Source organism: Macrobrachium rosenbergii, chromosome 5, assembly GCF_040412425.1.
Source record: "Macrobrachium rosenbergii isolate ZJJX-2024 chromosome 5, ASM4041242v1, whole genome shotgun sequence".
In the NCBI taxonomy this organism is placed as follows: domain Eukaryota; kingdom Metazoa; phylum Arthropoda; class Malacostraca; order Decapoda; family Palaemonidae; genus Macrobrachium; species Macrobrachium rosenbergii.
In genome coordinates, this window is record NC_089745.1 from 19,391,286 (window position 1) to 19,413,324 (window position 22,039).

The window sequence follows — 22,039 nt, forward strand, 5'->3', positions numbered from 1 at the left end:
CCAACTAGGCGATTTTATGTATGAATATTTTTTCATTTAGTTTTTATTTTTCTTTAAATTTTTTTTTCAATAAGTTTGTTTTGTCCTCTGTGTCTACCATGAAAGGGAGACGTGTTTGACTTTGATCATCGGAGTTGGTAAACGTAATTTGACCTTCATTTGTTTATCCTCCAACGACGGGGAGTGGTGTGTGTTACACGCTTTTGTATATGATAATGTCCCTCCGTAATAATTTGTTAGGCGGGGACTAAGTGATGAGAACAGAGAAGGGGAAGAATAGCAGAGGCCAAAGGCGTTAGGATATCAGGATGGGTTGATGTACACAGGAGAAGGATGGGTATTTCAGGATGTGATTGATCCTTTTCACTTGGTTTTCCAGGTTACGAAAAGGGTTTCTGGTTTCCGGAAAAGCTGGATGAAGGTCAGAGGTGATGGATTTTAAAGTAGTGAGGGAAGATGCGGTGGTTCGTATTCATGACTTTACCTAAAGGTTTATTTTATTCAAAATCATAGAGTTTGCCAAAGCCAGAGGCTACAGTGAAAACCCCGTGCATAAGCCTGAAGTCATACCAAATATCAAAACACTCTTGAAAGTAAACAGATACATCGAACGGGGAATCACAGGTGTTTGAGTCAATAATTTAAGCATATTTTCAATCAAGAACTGAGATTCTAGACTGAGGGCCCCTTTTAACACATGCAAGGGCTTCAAGATAAAATTTTCGGCACAGCTGGTATGTTACCCTGATTAGTGTCATTGCATTAGTTTTAAGATGGCCTCATCATTTTTGAGATAAAATCTATCACAAGTCGAAATTAAAACCTTACATGGAGCTGTATCCAGTAGACATGATTAGGGAAAATTCACCTTTCTACCATTTTTTATCAGTTTGTGCCTTTACCTGGAATAGTAGAAGTTCGGTATTCTTATCATTTTAAAAATAACGGACTCAAAAGTATGAGGAGGAAGAAATTTCTTACACAAATATATGGTCGTGTCTATGGAAATTCTTGTAACCATAATAAAAAATATATGTGAAGAAATGGTAAGAAATTTCCGACCTAAGGAAATCAACAAAAATGCAATTCAGTAACAGGAAACACAGTCACAGGCTTTGTTCTGTAATGAATGCGTGTAATTACATCATTCAGTGAAAGGATAGAACAGAAATGATGTAATGGATTATAGATTATAGATTAAGGTATTTAAAGATATAAAATGTCAAAAACATCTCACATCTAGGCCAGTCATGCCCAACATGGGACGTTCTAGTAACTTCACTCGTGGGTGCGCGCCGCATACACACACATACACACACAAGTTTATATATATATATATATATATATATATATATATATATATATATATATATATATATATATATATATATATATATATATATATATATATATATATATATATATTATATATATAAGGAGGAATACCTCTTGTCACTGATGTTTCTTTCATTTTTGCAGTGATGGTCTTCCCTCTCTTGTTGTCTTTGAGGTCCTTGACCATCCTTAAATCGCTTTATCCAATCATAAACAACTGATTTAGATGGAGAAGAATCTCCATAAACTTGTTGCAAAGCTTCAATAATTTTCCTGGTTTCCAATGCTTGGTCAGGAACTTGATGTTTCATCTCAAAATTTTTATTTTCCATGGGTTCAAGAAGTTACTTTTCTGAAGCAGATAATATATAGCAAGAGGATGACTGAGGTAACAAGTCTATATGATCACTACATCACAGATAATTGTTTACCAAGTATTTGGGTTGTTTCATTCCTGTGTAAATACATCATTCAACAATTTTTCCTGGAACTTTTTGACTTACCCTCGTATAAGAGAGATAATAACAAATGGGTATGTATATCTATTTATGTATGTGTATAATATATATACATGTATGTATTATGTATATATATACACATATATATACGTGTGTATACTGTGTATATATATATATATGTATATATATACTGTATATATATACATATGTATACACCGATCTACTCTGTAGGTTCATCACATGAAATTTAAGTAAGCTCTTCTCTCGTTTCTTTTACTGACGTCCTTACACACACACACACACACACACACACACACACACACACACACACACACTCTCTCTCTCTCTCTCTCTCTCTCTCTCTCTCTCTCTCTCTCTCTCTCTCTCAACTGTAGAAAATGCAATAAGACATTTATTAGGAATGGAGGTTTGACATGTTTCATTTTAATGACCACTTTAAGGAAATCGGATAAGGAGCCCATTAAGCGGATAACCTGACCTCCGGTTCTGTCTGTGCGTATTTTTATCGTTTTTTTTTAATCAATTTTTATCCATTTTTTTAAATCAGGAAAACGTACAGGCTCATTTTGACGGAAAATAAAGCACTAGGGTTTTTCCCTTCAGGAAGAATGAAGTAGGAGAAAAAACTAATTCGTTTGCTATCGCATTGCAAGTACATTATTTAACTTGGTACTTTCTTCAAGTGTTTGTGATAATTGAATTTGGAGTGCATTACCTGAAGACTATGTTAAACACGAAAATGAAATATGCAGGTTCTATATAGCAGGATTATTTGACTGATAATTCTTGCAAAGCAGTGGGCCAGTGCCCCATGATTTATCGAAGCAGTGGGGTATTGTGGAACTTTTCTACGAGAAACCTCGACAATTATTGTGAGTTTGAACTGAACACGATGAGGTCATCAGACGACAGCAGCAAGAAGCGTCCACTCTACAGTAAAACATAATCAAGTTGGTAACTTACGACTCACACATTACAAACAGGTTCGATGCAAGTCAACGGCTAATTGTTAGTCCTAACCAGTGCCTCACACGATTATCCAGCATTAGCCAAAGATTCCTTCTCTCCCTATATGGTCGTTGACTTGTTTTCGACCTGTTTGTAGTATGGATGCGATAATTTGCCGACGTATATTTATGTCATGTTACACTGTAGTCTATGTCTTTCTCTCTCTGCACAGGTAGTGTAGCACTTGGTGCTACACGTAGCACTGTCTGTATTAAATAAAAAAGATTTTTCAGTAATGAATTTCCTGTTGTTCGAATAATCATTACAGATATTCTTGAATATTATTAATAATACTCTGCTTTGCTCAAGTTGATCTCTGTGACTTGGCGTCCGTTTTTTATATTCATTCATTTATCTTCGTTGGCATCACGTATGAATAATTACTCGTATTTTCGATGTGGAAATGAACCTCACTTTATGACTGATGATGACAGCTCTCTCACCTTCCGGGTAGGAAAAAGTAGGAAATGAGACGGAAGGGAAGAAAATGATGGATAGTAAAATGGAAAGGAGACATAGGATAAATTGTAGATCTTGACGATCGTTCAGTTTAAATCATTAGTATTTAATCGGGTAAATAACAGGGTTTTCGAAATGCGTCCGCTTCAAGAACTAGATAACCCTTCTCTGTCATTTCCCCGTAGGGGGTTAATGCCGTCAGTGCACCTCATGCGGTGCACTGTAGGCATTACTTAAGGTTCTTTGCAGCGTGCCTTCGGCCCCTAGCTGCAACCCCTTCCGTTCCTTTTACTGTACCCACTTTCATATTCTCTTTCTTCCATCTTACTTTCCACCCTCTCCTAACAATTGATTCATAGTGCAACTGCAAGGTTTTCCTCCTGTTACACCTTTCAAACCTTTTACTGTCAGTTTCCGTTTCAGCGCTGAATGACCTCACAGGTCCCAGTGCTTGGCCTTTGGCCTAAATTCTATATTCAATTCAATACTCTGTCATTCTCTGACTTTTAACGTCACTAGGAAAGGAATCATTCAATCAATGTGTCGTCCGGATTAGCAAGGCGTCTTTAACCACGCCCCATCGTAAGGAGTTTAATGGAATTCCTATAACTCCTAAAACTCCCAGACATCCAGTCCAGGATTCGTAAATCGAACGAGGGCCAAACTGCTACCATTCTTAATTACATGTCTGTCCCGTTCTGCCTGAACGAATGTAAACAGATTTTCTCTCGTCTCTCCTCAGTTACTGAGTTCACCAACCTTGGTTTTCAGCCAATTTGATTTCAGCAGAAGTCAGGTCATTCCGAAGACTCAGTTTATAATATGGTATATGATAAATCAACGGATTGAATTTCCAACTGAAGACGAATAAATCTGATTTCAGTCCCTTCGCAGTGTAATACAAATGACAAATCATCTCCAGTGAAAAATTCATTATGGAGAAGGCGGGCTTTCATTCTCTTACAGTATTCATAAAACTGGTGCAAAGTTTTGATAGGTTTTAGGCAGCTTTTCCTTCAGTTGAAGGAAAGGAAGCCTGTTCTTGACAATTCGCTTAACGGGGAAGTTTCTGATTGGGGAGTCGCTAATTGATAGATGGATATTGGCACTTTTCTCTGGAGGGTCAGAAAGTGGATTGGAAGAAGTTAGCGTGTGTGTGCTTATGTGAGAGAGTGGAATTTTATTTTATGCTTTTATTCATGTGCTAAATACATAGGGTCATAAATTAATTTATATATTACACACACACACACACACACACACACATATATATATATATATATATATATATATATATATATATATATATATATATATATATATATATATATATATATATATTTATATATATACACATATATACATATATATGTATATATACTATATTAACTTGCATTACTTTAAAATTGTAAAAAAAAAAAAAAAAATTGAAATGGGAGAAACTGTATTAGAAAGGTTTCTGTGGCCTTCTGATTTCTATAAGCAAAACGTTTTCACAACCCTTTTCCAGTCGTCATTCTGCTTCATAAATTTCCTTTGCAACTTTTCTCCATAAGTAAACTGTACTTTCATAATCAAAAATATTTTTAAATTATCACTTTAGCCTATTCCTTATGTGTCTGAATGCACTTTTTGATCTCTTAAAGTCTGGTTTTTGGCCTTAAAGTTTTCCTTTGTTCTGTTTGCATAGGTCTTATCGTTGTGTATTAAAAAATCTGCTTAGTTTAACTATCTTTTATTGTTACTAGGGGATGGAAAATGGAACGTTTCAGTAATGAATCGAACTGTGTAGATACCTGTGTTTTAATTCAATTTTTTTTATTACATTTTCATGCCTTTTAATCTTGAGACGCAAAGAGTAGTTTTAAACTCAGCGGAAGGAATTCGCCCAATTTTTCAGAAGTTAAGAAACTTTTTACCAGATGTATTTTACATGATGTTCAGAGCTGATTCAGAAATAAAGGAGATGACGAGGTACGAATGCAGGCAAGAATTATTCACCCTCATTTGAATAGCATAGGTTAATTTTATCAGGACACAGGAAAACCAAAAAAGGTAAACTGTTTAAATACTTCTTAGTTGCGGTTCGTTCACTGTAATTAGTCACTAATGCCACTAAGGACACTTGGCCCTTGTTGTTGTTGTTAGAGATTAAGTTGTCTGTACGCCAGCCCATTAGAGTCATTCTAATGATATGAAATTGATTACGAAGGATATGATCGAAATGAAAAGTTGAACAGGCGAGACTGAAACCCATTTAAACCCTAAAATTCCAGTTACTGCAGGAACCAAGTGCCTCCTAAAAATGGCATCATGTATATTTATGGTGTTGTTATGTATAAAGAAAGAATGGAATCAGAAGGTGTAAGATGAGAGAAAATGTAAGTCACAGAATAAGTGAAGCAAGAAAGGCAGCAGAATGTGTGTGTATAAGAATGGGAGGAAACTTGAGTATCCATGACAAATGAAGTTGAAATATATGAAGGGACAGGTAAACCAACTCTCATTTGTGGATTTGTAATGTGAATAAAAGAAAGAAGGCGGAAGCTGTAAGGATGATTTGTTTGCTTAGTATTTGTTTATATTAGAAACACAAAAGATTAGTAATGTATAGATTTTTTGGAATGTTCAAAGATTTAGCGTAGATGAAAGGGTGGATCAGAGTATTTAACATGGTCAGATCATGCGGAAAAAATTTTAAAGTTAATAAGTTGGTGAAAGGAGCATGCAATTCACGAGTTTTTGGAGGATAGAGGAGAGGCGACGATGCAGGAATGATAGATGGAGTGAAATAGACATTTGAAAGTAAGGCCCTCAACATCCAAGAAGCTAGAAAATAATAGATGGAGTGAAACAGACATTTGAAAATATGGCCCTCAACATCCAGGCAGCTAGAAAATAATAGATGGAGTGAAACAGACATTTGAAAATATGGTCCTCAACATCCAGGAATGTAGAACATAATAGATGGAGTGAAACAGACATTTGAAAATAAAGTCCTCAACTGAAACAGACATTTGAAAATAAGGTCCTCAACATCCAGGCAGCTAGAAAATAATAGTTGGAGTGAAACAGACATTTGAAAATAAGGTCCTCAACTGAAACAGACATTTGAAAATAAGGCCCTCAACATCCAGGCAGCTAGAAAATAATAGTTGGAGTGAAACAGGCATTTGAAAATAAGGTCCTCAACTGAAACAGACATTTGAAAATAAGGTCCTCAGCATCCAGGCAGCTAGAAAATAATAGTTGGAGTGAAACAGACATTTGAAAATAAGGTCCTCAACATCCAGACATTTGAAAATATGGAAAATAATAGATGGAGTGAAACAGACATTTGAAAATAAGGTCCTCAACATCCAGGCATTTGAAAATATGGTCCTCAACATCCAGGCAGCTAGAAAATAATTTTAGGGGTGAAACAGACATTTGAAAATTGAGTCTTTTGTGACATTTGAAAATAAGGCAGCAACTTTCCAGGAAGCTAGAAAATAATGGTTCTTTGAAACAGCACATTTGAAAGTGAAGGTCCTCAACTTTTCGTTGACTTTTTTTTTGAAAATATGGTCCTGTTATGGAGAAAGGCATTTTATGAAAATAATAGATATATATAAATAGATATTTATAAATAAGGTATATCAACATCCAGGAAAGGAATATCGTGGAAGGTGAATTTGAAAAGTTGGGCCATATTTTAGGGGTTCTTTTGAAAACGCATTTTCCAGTCTTCTGTGTCTTGTCACCAAGGAGCCTTTTGTGAGTTTTCTATAAAGGAACTTCTTTCAGCAACTCAGCACTATCTGCTGAATGTAGTGAAAATGTTGTCTTTTTTGAATAGCTGTTACCTAACTTTTCAAAGGTCACCTTATGAGCCTATATATATATATATATATATATATATATATATATATATATATATATATATATATATTGAAGCTGAAATTGTTTGAAAGAAGGTGTTTATGTCTGCGCGTTTTGGATAGTCACATTCAAAGAAAGTTGGTTTTTTCTTTGCATGTTGGTGTATTGTGCATTTTAATTTAGATTTAAATTCATTTTATTCAAAATTATTTTCTTTGCAAGATTTCTTCCACTTGCGCTTTCAAATGCCGTTGCTTTTCATGAATGTGCTCTAGTGATTAATTGCTATTTTCCTTCTTTTTTTTTTTGTCTTTGTTAGAGAAGAATGATTAATTCTATGTTGGCAAAATCAAAATGAAGTCTGTTGTGGTTTTACGAAAAGGGTATACTTTTTCATTTATTAGATTCATACTACGTTCTTGTACAGTACCTATTAGTATTGTTAACATGATTCATCAGTACGTTTTGAAGACCATTGATGGAATAAATGAAACAACGCTGGCATACTGATATGTATCAAGTATTAATACTTTTTTATTACATTATAATTTCTTTTTTTATTATTCATATACATAGGCACCCTCTGTCCTTTATTATCCTTTACCTTTCTATGCTAGTGTTTAATGTTTCCTCCCTTCCCTTTCTACTGTCCCTCGTTTTCATTAATCAGTTCTTCTCACCTCCTTTCCATCTTGACTTCCTTTATGGGGTTTCCGCTGTCTTCGCTTTCTCTTGGCTTTTCTTATCTTCCAGGACAGGCTTATTCTCATATTCTTCAGTTTCCTTAACCTTTCACTCTTTCATTTACTCATCGGTATCATTTTTCTTCCATTTCTGTTAACCTTTAATTCTGTTTCTCAAGTATGCACTATTTAATATTTCAGTTTTTTTCTATAATTTTTCATTATTTCACTTTTTTAATTTTATTATTCATTATTTAACTTTTTTATTTTATTCATTATTTCACTTTTTATTTTATTCATTATTTCACTTTTTTATTTTATTCATTATTTCACTTTTTTTCATTATTTCACTTTTTTATTTTATTAGCTTGACGTACTTTTCCTCTCAGTTCTCTTCACTTTTACTTCAGTTGCCCCTCACTGTTCACTGTCTTCACTTATATTTGATATATTACAATGTCACTTATTTTTTCAATTATTTGTCATGATCCCTTTCTCTCTCCCTCCTCAGTCTCTCAGATATCTTCATTTCCCTACGCCTTTTCCGACAGTTTCAGTTACGTAGTGATATGTCGTCTTTGTACAGTTACCAGATTGAAGAGGCTGGAGATAGACCGGTGACACTCCTAGTTTATCTAGAAATCTATGTTTTCTCGGGAGACTTGGTAATAAGGGACTTCAAGGCTATGTACTGTAGAACTAAGAGATATACACAGTGGTTAAAGATGCTCAAGAAAAAGTCTATGTACAAAAGGATGACTATGGATTGTATTTAATCTTAAGATTATACATATAAACAGTTGTGGTTTCCTGACGCGCTATGCTCTAGTGTTATTGGGCTTCCTTTCACGGCCGGGCTTAAAGGCCCCTGCCACACGTGACTTTCCGGTTCCCTCTGTCTGAATTGATGCTCTGAGATGTTTTATTAATTACTGTAGTGATGTTTTGCGCATGGTTGAATGTAATGATGTTTTCACGTAGATACGATTTCACCATGTCAAGTTTCAATCCCTGTTTATTTTGCTCAAGAATTATAAATTATTATTTATGTTAACCTTCAAACCGAATGAATATACTCGTTGAAAGAAATGGGTAATGTCAATTATATTCTGTGACTATTTGGACATTAAACTTGGTTTTTAATTGTCAGGAGATAATTGAACGAGGCAAAAGTGATTAAACTAAATGACAGTTTGAACTCGAGAGAATTATTATTTTTATTTTGTATTACATTTCATAAACGGGCAATACATTTCAAAAATGGTTTCCCCAGTCTGGTGTTTTAACTTTGTAGCTGTCCATTCTTTATAAAGAATGAAAGTTCTTGACTTCCTTTTAAATATTTATTAATAAAACAAAACATTTTTGGGGGCATTACTCAAATTTGGATTATTTATCTTTTGAAGAATCATTTTGAACCAAAATACTGAGTCTATTACGTATCTACTCTTTCAAGAGTTGAATGCTTTGGAAGTACTCCCTTGGATGCTAATATTTATGATTTGATTTATGATTAATTGTTCTTAGCCCAAGTGTTTAGAATGAAAAATTGTAGACTGACAAACTGTGCACCTTCAAGTTCTCATTTTGTATGAACAAGACACTATATATCTGCCAGTATTTTGTGAGTGACTCTCCATTGGTCAACGGAAGTTCCTGTTCAGATGACGCGGCACGCCCTTTTGCTTCCCTCAGTCTTCCGTGTTGAAATGAACCCCTGTGCATGACGCAGCCTCCTCAGCGCTCGGCCACAGAAGCAGATTGATTCCCTTCCGTCTGAAGAGCATACTCGTGGCACTCTTCCGACCCCCGAGGGCTCAATTCAGCCGAAGGAAGGCACGCATATTGTCAGTGGCGCCGACCAGCGTCGTATCGCTAGGCAGGTCAGACGGTCGGGACCTGCAGGGCGGTAGCCAGGTTTGCAGGTCACCAGGACAGTCGCGCCCACGTGATAACGAGGGCGGCGAGGGGAGACGTGTCCATGTTCCGGTTCACCTGGGTGGATACAGGACTCCAGACCTGTTGGGAGATGGAAAAAGTAACAAGAGATTATTCACGGCTGAAAGATTTGCTCCCGTTTACTATGAAAGGACTCTTGTTATTGCCTTATGAACGATGATTTTGTCAGGATTACTAGTCTTGTATGAGTTTTACGTTTTATATTTAATATGTTTACTCGTCTCAGCATATTAACCTTGTCCTCTGCCAGAATTCTTTGCTATATTTCTTTTCCTCATACTAACGGGAATTGTAGGGTTTAAAGGGGTTGCAACCTCGCCTGCTGAGCTTTTCATTTTTTGTTCACGACCTTGGTAATAAATTTAATATCATTGGAATGAAACTAATGGGCCGCTCGATGCACAAGAGCATGATATAAAGTGGACAAGTCTTCATATACTTACAGGTGGGTGATGAATGTGACCAAGTGCCACTTTGCGTGCAGAAGGCTAGGCTGTGCCCCCTGAGCACATAGCCTGGGTTGCAAGTGAAGAAGACAGAATCACCCACGCGTCGACTGAGAGGGTATTTCACGCTGCCATGCGCAGGGGCTTTTACCTCTTCACATATCACCTCTGGGCAGAGAAATAATAATAATAGTAATAATAAGATCCTCCTTATGACATGTAGTGGAAAGTTACGGGAACTCCAGTTCAGTTGATTTGTTAGGAAAATTGTCTGTCTCTGAGAGCTGTAGAAAACTGAGACGAATATCACCGCCAGTGAATTGCTCCCCAGTGTTTGCAAGATGATAATGAGTAAATTTATACTTTGCCAAAGATATTTACATCGATTTCCAATGGTGATGGCTGGAATTTCCTCCATATTACATGTAGATAGACCTGATATGCTTCACTTGTGAAGTTTTGTGAAGCATGTCAGGTTTGTCTCTTAAACTGCACAAAGAAAATCTGTATATTGAGAAAGTCCTCTTAGAGCCGGACAAAATGTTATCATTCTTTTATTTTTCCATATTATGAATATTGTTCCCTTATTTTTTCTTTAGAAATTGACTCGCATCTTAAACTGATGGACAAAACTGATTGCTGTCGAATTTCTTGTCTATGGTCTTATTAGTAATTTGTATTCTCGTATTCTTAGATTATACATTCTCCATTTAGAAATAAATACTCAGTTCATTCTATCAGTCTCGAGGAGAGAGAGAGAGAGAGAGAGAGAGAGAGAGAGAGAGAGAGAGAGAGAGAGAGAGAGAGAGAGAGAGAGAGAGGCCAAAATGTAAAGTTTACGAAAAAAAAATAATGCAATGCTAGAGAACTAGCCTCCAGGTGTGCTTCTTACCTCGGCAGGTAGGCACTGGATACGACCAGGTACCATTTGCAGTGCAGGTAATGACCTCGGGTCCTTCCAGCATAAATCCAGGTAAACACGAGAAGACTGAGGATCCCAGGTATGTCGTGTTGTTCGAATGTAACCTGAGTCTGGGGTCGGAAGGGGTCAGCACAGGGCAGTGAATCACCAGGCACTCTGGGATAGGTGCCGACCATTCACCTGGTGGTTTCATTATTTCTGTTACTTATCATGAGTTTTCAAAATAAAAATATTTGTAAGAAAATTGGGTAAAAAGCGCAAACTTGTTGTCACCTTTTACAAAACAGAATGCCTGAAAGCAAAATCGAGAAAAACAGAACGGGGGAATAAAGTTATAAATGAAAAATAGACATAAATTAATTAACAGACCGGTAAATATATGCAAACATTAAACATAAAGTTATAAATTAGTTAAATGATAAGTACATACATGATTAAAACTGCGCCAGAAGTCATTAATCCTAAAGCAGTGTTGCTTGGCCCTTTAAACTTATGGCTATCAACTTCAATAACCAAGTCCCGCTCCACAGTTTGACAAATATGAGGACTGGCCTACATAGCCAGCTGCTGACTAAAGCCGTGTAACTGTAAAGGGTACGTTATCTACATAAACCTCGTAACTTTAATGGTGTTCGATGATATGCATTCACATTTTTTTCACGTGACGAGTTGCCAAGAGTAGGTGCTGATGAAGATTTTAGGAAGGAAAGATTGATGGTGTTAGGAGGTAGTCTCCGAAGACCATAATTGCATAATTTACAAACGATGCAGTTTTTGATGGATTCATTCGAGCCCACATAATGCAAAACGAAATAGCGATTGCCTTAATAGATTTAGAAATAACTCGAAGTAGTGAAATCAGGTTGGGGGAGGGGCGGTTTATCTTGATAAAATACTTTTTATTATTATGCTACTGTTCATGTTTGTTGCGTGATTTTCATTTTAAACAATATGGACATTCCGATAAATGAATCTTGATAAGGAATTTCATGAGCTTCATGTTTTGAATCATATCAATGCCTACTCTTATTAGATGATTTAGTTACATAAAACTTTAAGACGCGTAAGATGTAAAGTTAAAGGTGCAAAGGATAAGTATAAACAATAATGTATCTTTTACCCTTCGGAGTAGAACCGTGAAATACTTAGAAACGTTAGAGAGTAGATGAAATACTGAGGGAGAGCAGGAAGAAGTAATCAGTAGGGAGTCAGGAACATAAAAATAAAACCTGTAAAATAGAAATTTGTATCTTCTTGGATTTATGAAGATTACTGGGGGACGCGCGAACCGTATGGTACGATATATGTGTAATATAACATAATATATATATATATATATATATATATATATATATATATATATATATATATATATATATGGGTGTGTGTGTTTGTGTATGCATATGCGCTGAGCAGAAAGAGGAAATGAAGAGAGAGAATAGGTCTAGAAAGGAAGGGTAGTAATAACTAGGAAACGCGAGAATGAGTAAATGGTAGAGATGAAAGGAGAAGTGTGTGTGTGTGTGTGTGTGTGTGTATAGGGGCGTTTGATGCACTGTGCATGAGCATTGCGTGCAAACATATGAAGTGACCAGCTTTGTGGAAGTTTTATTGTTAAAGTGAATATCCACGTTTAAGCAGTTCGAGTATGAATACGTCAGTGACCGTGTTTGTTTTTCTTTGGAACCATCCCTGTTCCATTGAAACAGCTTAGTGTTAGACTGTATATATACATATATATATATATATATATATATATATATATATATATATATATATATATATATATATATATATATATATATATATATATATATATATATATATATAAAACAGATCTCGCTCATGCCTTGCTCACTCCTCACCTGATGGCAAGCACGTCAGCTTATTGGGGCCGTTGAGGTAATATCCCGTAGGACAGCTGAAGGAAATCGTGTCTCCAAGACCCACGCTGTCTCCCTCCACCTTCAGAAGCTCACTACTGCTTACAGGGGCGCAACTCACTTCTGCAGAATGGGAAATGGTAGTAGTATTAGTAGTTGTTGTTGCTTTATTTAGCGCTTAGCGTAGCAATTATAGTAGAATGATATTCCTTGGAACGATGGCATTAGCAGTGCTTGTGTTATTTACTTCGAATACGTTAAATTATTCATAATTTTGTGCAGTGGTAATTAATTGTTTGTTTCGGTACATATCAGTAAGCTCATTGATGTAAATATTTGGTCACGAAAATGTGCGATGGTCATTCGCAAACGTTTCTGAATATTTTAACATTAATCACCCACGATATTTCAATAGTCTTCAAGTTTTAGTTTTCTGTAAAAGAAAATTATTGTGCCGGCTTTGTCTGTCCGTCGGCACTTTTTTCTGTCCGCCCTCAGATCTTAAAAACTACGGGGGCTAGAGGGCTGCAAATTAGTATGTTGATCTTTTACCCACCAATCATCCAACGTACCAAATTGCAGCCCTTTAGCCTCAGTAGTTTTTATTTTATTTAAGGTTAAAGTTAGCCATAGTCGTGCTTCTGGCAACGATGTAGGATAGGCCACCACCGGGCCGTGGTTAAAGTTCCATGGGCGGAGGCTCATACAGCATTAAACCGAGACCACCGAAAGATAGATCTATTTTCTGTGGCCTTGATTATAGGCTGTAGCGGCTGTACAGAAAACTCGATTACGCCGAAGAAACTTCGGCTCATCTTTTACTTGTTCATTATTGAGGATGGCATAAATACCTCTAGTCTTTTGTATTAAGTATTTCGTAGTTACGTAATTATTTATCACGACTATTGATATTGTAAGACGAAAAAGCTGCATTTGAGTATTTTTAAATCGGGAACAAGAATATATTACGAAAACATGAAAAATTACCGAAAATTATTCTCCAATATATATGTCACAAGAATTATCAGGCTTCTCTATTGCAGAGCTGTTGATAATTTACCCCCACGCCCGAGGGATATGCAAACAATATTGTTTAAGAGTGAGGGGAATATCGTTAGTTCCATTATGCCCAACAATGATTGACCCTTTTTCGCTTTATCTCAGAGGATTTTGTCTGAATAATATTTGGGATCCTTCATGACATATTACAATAAAGGAGTCATTATTTCTTGACGCTCATCAGACAGTCAATTCTGGACGTTGACTACATAGAACAGGGGTTTTCAACCTGGGGTACGCCAAGGGTTAGTTAGGGGGTACGCTCTCCCCATGGATCGTTAGGGTTAGGAGCCTGGCCGCCCATTGACTGCATAGCCACAGGTAAATAATTATAATTTTTTTTTCTTTATTTTTTATGGAATTCTTTGTGTTTACAATATTATTGGTTATGTCAGGAGAGTTGTGTACTTACTTCCCTTCAGTACAGTACTTGCAAATATACACAATGGAATATTTTTTTCTGCGTTTGTTTTGTTTTTCTACTTTATACAAAGTGAAGGGGGTACATTATTGACATTAAAAATACCCAAAAGGGTACGTAGGGAGAAAAAGGTTGAAAACCCCTGACATAGAATATTGACCATAAAAGGACAGGAAATCAAGTAGCATCTCTCAGCTAGGGCCACAACATACTAATATGAAATGTGATAGCAAACACCGACCTTTAACCAGTATGTGGAGGTAGTTATCCCGTCCATTTGGCGTCGTGCAAGTAAACACTCCGGAGTCGTCTGTCTTGGCGTAGTAGAGGGACAGGCGGTACCGTAACTCCCGCTCCTGTCGGTTTATGGCCCATCCTGTCAGGTAGACGATGTTTACATAGTATGTTTGACACTACGTAATAAGTACAGGAATTATGTAGTAGAGTTAGATTTATTTGAGCGTACTTTTGGCCTTGGACGCTTAAGGAGAATGGAAGATTATTAGATCGATAATATTGACAATTGAACAAGAATAAAGTTCTTTAGCTCGCGGTCTTAACCAAAACTATACTCCTATTTATTTTGGTATCAAAGCACACTCCAGCAGTTCAGTTTTCACAAGATTCAATTAACTGTTAATGACGTTCTGATATGCCTTAAGGACCTGTGATTTTCTGCAGTGCCCAGGAACTGATCTCACTGGAAGAATATATCTGATACTAAGTCAGTCGTAGATATTATGTGGTGTTTGTCTTGTACTCTTGACTGTAACTTTTAATTGGCGAGTCATTACTCACTGAAAGGATTACTAAACTAGCAAACTCTCTCTCTCTCTCTCTCTCTCTCTCTCTCTCTCTCTCTCTCTCCCCATAACATTTAATTAACGAGTAAAAAGACTCCCTAAAATTATTACTAAACTAGCAAACACACTTTCTCTCTCTCTCTCTCTCTCTCTCTCTCTCTCTCTCTCTCTCTCTCTCTCTCTCTCTCTCTCTCTCTCTCCTACCTGTCGGGTACTGCCTGTAAGCCGACGTCCAAGCCCAGTTGGGATTTCCGTGGAGCCTCGGGTATAAGCAGTCGAGGTGCAGGATGGATCCTGGAAGAAGGACCAAAGATCCTGCGACGTCCACCATTCCTCTTCCCCCAGCTATACTCCACTCCAAGGCTGGAGGAGCCGAGTCTGAAATGCATAAATATTATATGAATATTATATGAATTACAGTGTAGGAAAGGGACGTGGCGAGTTTTAAATGTTATACACCTTATGTCCTTATCGTGAGGTCACGGTTGAAATACTTCATATCATTATCTTGAGGTCGTAACATTCAACTTATATTGACTGGATACCTTTGTCATGTACGCGATTGAAAAGTTTAATTAAGACCCATGAAACTTTTTTATTTCACTCTGATGGATCTTGTATTCCAACGATAAGTCATCGGCTGCATAGACAGCAACACTTGGATCGGATATCATCAGTGTAATTTTAAATGAGACTTGGTGTCCTGATGCATTATGTTATTAGATTATATCTTCGTCTCTCCCTCTCAGTTTCTTGAAAGTTTTCCTCTTCAAAGACATCAAGTGAAATACTTTTAAACAAAAACAAAAAAGTGGCATTTGAAATACAATTCTTTGATTTCCATCACAATATCACTGAGGCAGGCAACTATATGACATTTCCTAGTCCAGGGCAGGAAAAAAGATGAAAGGAATAGATTGTGGGTTAATCGCAAGTAAAGCGATTAACCTGCTTTTCCTGTTAAGAAATGTTATATAAGTAACGTAGAAATAGGAGGAAAAATCGAGAGCTCGGTTTCAGAGGATTACCGATTTTTCCAAAGTAAATGTGGAACAGCAACGGAATTAGTGCCTGTAGGAGAGAGAGAGAGAGAGTCATTAACCAAACGGCTTCCCTTAGATTCAGTCCCATCCAGGAAGAGACAATGTATGAGGCGCCCCAAATACAGCAATACTCCATACAGGTGCAAAGAAAAAGCACTTGTATTCAAGATGGAGACAAGAATTTAGAGTGACTAGATCCTACCAGTTTCCTTCAGGCAGATATGAAAAAATGAAATCAAGTGAACAGATGATAAATTCAGATGAATTTCAAAATAAAGGGACATTGAATTAATTTCCACGATTAATTCATCGGAAAATTCATCATTTGTAATTAGTTATAGTCCGTTCAAAATTATTTTATGACCTGTTTCTATATTAAAACTAGTGTTATTGGGTCCACAGTAAACAAATTTCCCGAAAGTATGATAGTCTGACTACAAATTCCGTTATGCTCTTTGAATTGGCTTTTGTGATTCAGAATTTAATTCTTTTTAATGTGAAGTATATCACAACTAGGATACAGAACTATTGTCATAGCATATTCGCATTTGTGGTTTTTATGTCATGACTTATCATTTTGGTTCTGTTCTCCTCTCATTCGTGGTTATAATCTTTATAATGAGAGAGAGAGAGAATTCTGATTTGCGTATTTAAATGCAAATGACGTTGGAAATGCGGAGCGCAACGACAAAATTAGCCGCTGTATGTCGCTAATGTATTGGGATTTTTGAAATCCCTAGCTTCTCTGATCTCAGTGAAAAGATCACCCGCTTTTTCTGCCACTCATTCGTTGTGCAGCTGTTTACTCTTTTGTTATTGTGTATGAAAGTAGACCTTATGTATGTATATGTATATATATATATATATATATATATATATATTATATATGTATTTATATGTATGTTTATATATAAACGTGTGTATAAATATATATATATATATATATATATATATATATATATATATATATATATATAGATAAATATGTATATGTTTATATATATGTATGTATGTATTTGTATATATATGTATGTATGTATGTGTGTATATATATATATATATATATATATATATATATATATATATATATATATATATATATATATATATATATAGATATACTTAACTTTGCTCTTTTCCTATTGGTAACTTCTTTTTTCCAGAAGGTGAAACCATTCCGGTCTTCTGCAATTCTTTTGGGACAAAGGTGTTATCTCCGTCTTACTCTCTCTCCTGGCTATGACCCTTCACTGTTGACCGATTACCTTTACATAATTTACAGCTTAGGCTAGCATAAGCGCCATGGGATGTAACGCAACAAACTGGAATCACTCCCCCTTAAATACAAATCGAACTCTGGCCTTTACCCTGGTGTTTCGTCGTTACTTATATATGACAAGGCCCAGTGTACTGTGTGTGTGTGTATATGTATATATATATATATATATATATATATATATATATATATACATACATATATATATATAATATATATATGTATGTATATATATATATATATATATATATATATATATATATATATATATATATATTATATTGCATATATATATATATATAAGTATATATTATATATATATATATATATATATATATATATATATAATGTATATATATGCAAGTGTAGATATACATCTATATCTATCTATCTATATGTGTGTATGTGTGTGTTTGTCATGATAGATTTAGAATCAGGTCTCGTTTTTATACAAGTTTTTTTTTTTTACCAGGCTTTGTAGTATAAGGGTATAGAATGTAGGGTTTTTCTTATATTTTGTGTTCATGATTGTGCTACTGTATTGAAGCTCGATGTTATCACTAGTTGATCTTCATGGATCACTATAGTCATTGTATATGTAATGTTTTTTAAATCTTTAAGCTAATAATAATTTACACCCTCCCTACGTTTTATTTCTCTACCTTTGAGCCTGAATTACTCGAAACATTTTTTTGTAAATTTGAATTTTAAAATAAGGCATCAGTATAAAACTATTACATAATACCTCTCTCTATCTGTTTATCTATCTAACGATTTCTAAAATGAGTAGACTTCCTACTGACATGTAGAAATGGTCCCTTTGAGTTTCCCCGTAGAATTTGTCGCACAATGGAGATTGCAAACACTATGAAAAGAATCTGTCCCGTGCAGACCCTTCCTCAATTAACTTTTAAATCTCCACCAGGGGAAAGAGGGGTCTGCGCGCTTGGCTGCCATCGGCTTTAATCAAGATTGCTCGTATTTTTTGTAGATTTATTGGACAAATCTCGTGTTCTCATGGATGTTGCTCCTATTCCTGCTATCTTAACTAAGGGATGGTCTCTTAAATGTCTTCTTGGAAGCTGATCTTATAGTATGTAGAAGAGATTCTGTACTTTGAAACGTTACGAAAGTTCAGCGACAAACTATCATGTTACTCATTCAAAACTATGAAAAGTTCCGTTAACGGGAAAACTCTAATTGCGGATTTGCATTATGAAGTTATTAAAATTGAGGTCAACATGAAATGGTTTTGATCTTATAAAAAATTGACCTACGGATGAAAAAGACATAGCTTATTATGATGAGACTTACTATCTCTGCTATGCAACAGTTCTTTATTCTTGTCTCAATTCCCTATAAAAGTAATTACTTGAATTGCATTTATCCTTCGTCCACATATTGTCTTCGGCATTTATAGACATAAATGCCAGATGGGATATACAGCAGATAAAAACACTGAAGGAACAGCCGACAGACTTTAAGGTCTCTGTCATATCCACAAATGAACAACCATGAAGACTTAGTTTTGAGAATACAGGATTATTTATAACAGGGAAGAATTATGTAAATATTTGCTCTCTTAAGCCTCTTTCACAAAGGCGGTGTCCAACAGCAGGGAGAGAGAGAGAGAGAGAGAGAGAGAGAGAGAGAGAGAGAGAGAGAGGTGGGGATGAGTGGGAAAGACTTACGACCAGACCTACGTTTTGTTTATCTATCCACGCATCCAAGTTTTTTTTTTTTTTTAACTTATCATTATGATATAATAAAAACCCTGTTGTAAATTTCATTGTCTTTTCACTTACAGGGGAAAAAAAGTGTTAGAATTATCTTTAATTTCTTTTTAAGCAAGGAAATAGCTCTGGCGCCACTTACGTGGGACGTATGAAAAACTTATTGAATAATGGATGTTGTCGGCCACAAAGTAATTACCGCTGAAGCTTCTAGATTTTGAACAACAGTATGTATATATGTATATATATATATATATATATATATATATAACGTGTGTATGTATATATATATATATATGTGTGTATATATATGTATATATATATACATATGTATGTACATACACACATACATATATATATATATATATATATATATATATATATATATATATATATATATATATATATATATGTAGTGTATCTGTATTCCATATCACATAAGCGTGAGGTATTTGGATATTGCAGCATATAACAAAATAACAGTAAACTTAAAGTCAGAGTACACAGAGGGTGGTAATCAGTTTACAATCACATAGAAAGTGTTAACTCAAAATCAGTCTGTATGTAATATTGAATCACTTATGCACTTGCTATATCTATGTTGTATTTAACAGCGAAATAAAGAAATAAATGCGTGTTATGGTTTCAAGCGGCCTTGAACCTTCTAGTGCCCCTTGACACATATGCAGTTATCAGTTATTGCGAAAGTTTTATCGGTTTGAAATTGTAACATGTTTGCGTATGTGTGAATTATCTGTCTGAATTAACTGGATTACCGTTTTCCAGTATAAGATGTATTGGATGAGAGAGAGAGAGAGAGAGAGAGAGAGAGAGAGAGAGAGAGAGAGAGAGAGAGAGAGAGAGAGAGAGAGAGGTGCTTTAGTTAGGCCTGACCGTGTGAGTGACAGGTTAATGAAAAGAAATCCTAAACTTGGAGATTACATTAATGCAAGACCTGGCATTTAAACTAATCCAACTAATATATAAGGCTGGGATTTGTTAGTTTAGAGACAGCCGCAGTCAGATATAGAACAGAATTCCAGTGGAGTATATAAATCTACTTTGTTAGTAGTTATAATACATGTGATTTCATTAGTTAACTTTTCAAACCACCAGAATACACATTACGTTGGTAAACAATATTTGGTATTAACAAACAGATGGTAAGGAAAAAAAAAAAAAATCTCATATTCATATTATATTAACGGACAAGTGGTAAGAAAATAAAAGAAAAATCTCATATTCATATGATATTAAGAGATAGGTGGTAAGGAAAAAAAGAAAAAATCTCATACTCACATATTAACAAATAGATGGCAAGGAAAAAAAAAAATCTAATATTCATATGGTATTAACAGACAGGTGGTAAGAAAATAAAAGAAAAGATCTCATGTTCGTATGATATTAACAGATATGTGGTAAGGAAAAAAGAAAAAATCTCATATTCATATGATATTAACAGATAGGTGGTAAGGAAAAAATAAAAAAATCTCATATATGATATTAACAGTTAGGTGATAAAAAAAAATCTCATGTTCATATGATATCAACAGATATGTGGTAAGGAAAAAGAAAAAAAATATTCATAATAAACAGATAGGTAGTAAAAAAAAAAAAATCACATATGATATTGACAGTTAGGTGATAAAAAAATCTCATGTTCATATGATATTAACAGATAGGTGGTAGGGAAAAAAGAAAAAATCTCATATTTATACGATATTAACAGACAGGTGGTAAGGAAAAAATAAAAAAAATCTCACATATGATATTAACAGTTAGGTGATAAAAAAAATCTCTTGTTCATACGATATTAACAGATAGGTGGTAGGGAAAAAAGAAAAAATCTCTTATTCATACGATATTAACAGACAGGTGGTAAGGGGAAAAAAAGAAAAAATCTCATATTCCCGGAATAGAACGCATGTGTGCGCCGACTTCGGATTGCTTACCGGATTAACAGCCCTGACATATTGAGTTCAGCAGTCATAAGTGGATTTCGCGAGCTCAATTCAGGTCAATTTGCTCTCCGAACGAATGCCTTCTTTAGATAGGATGGTAACTGGCTTTAAGGCGACACTTGATTGATTTTGTTTCTTCTCATTTTGTAGATATATATATATATATATATATATATATATATATATATATATATATATATATATATATATATATATATATATATATATATATATAAACCAGAGACGAAACCAGTCAAGATTTTCATTCAATATTTCATTTTTTCCTTTGAAACATCTGCACTCACACATGTATGTACATATATATATGTATGTATGTATACAGTATATATATATACAGTATATATATACATATATATATAATGTATATATACAGTATATACATATATACATATATATATATATATATATATATAGTTTTATGTATGTATGTCTGTATGTATGTATATACATATGTATAACTGAATCACGAAAATATGGAACGTAATGAATATTCAAATTAAGACAAAATCCACGAAGGAAAAAGAAACAGTGGAGTGTTGCGAGGCCTTTCGACTTACAGTCCTTTGCTTAGCATCTGCTAAGTAAAGGACTATAAGTCGAAAGGCCCTGCAGCACTCCGTTGTTTCTCTTTAATTCGTGGATTTTGTCTTTATTTGTATATACATATACGTGTGTGTGTATGCAGAT

The 22,039-nt window shown here is 34.9% G+C and overlaps 1 protein-coding gene across 4 annotated transcripts in view; it reads right to left on the bottom strand.

The window, feature by feature from the left end:
- Positions 1–7,973: 7,973 nt before the first annotated feature.
- hig (hikaru genki) overlaps positions 7,974–22,039 on the bottom strand; it is a 106,706-nt gene continuing 92,640 nt past the window's right edge. For 2 of the 4 annotated variants that reach the window (XM_067103714.1, XM_067103712.1), the window contains 6 exons: positions 15,523–15,696; positions 14,757–14,891; positions 13,018–13,158; positions 11,123–11,332; positions 10,228–10,398; positions 7,974–9,844 (listed from right to left, as the gene is read on the bottom strand). In XM_067103714.1, the coding sequence (XP_066959815.1) occupies positions 9,648–9,844; positions 10,228–10,398; positions 11,123–11,332; positions 13,018–13,158; positions 14,757–14,891; positions 15,523–15,696 (1,028 nt within the window). In that variant the 3' untranslated portion in view covers positions 7,974–9,647. The remainder of the gene's footprint in view (positions 9,845–10,227; positions 10,399–11,122; positions 11,333–13,017; positions 13,159–14,756; positions 14,892–15,522; positions 15,697–22,039) is intronic. The other 2 variants (XM_067103713.1, XM_067103715.1) reach the window with 1 other exon arrangement.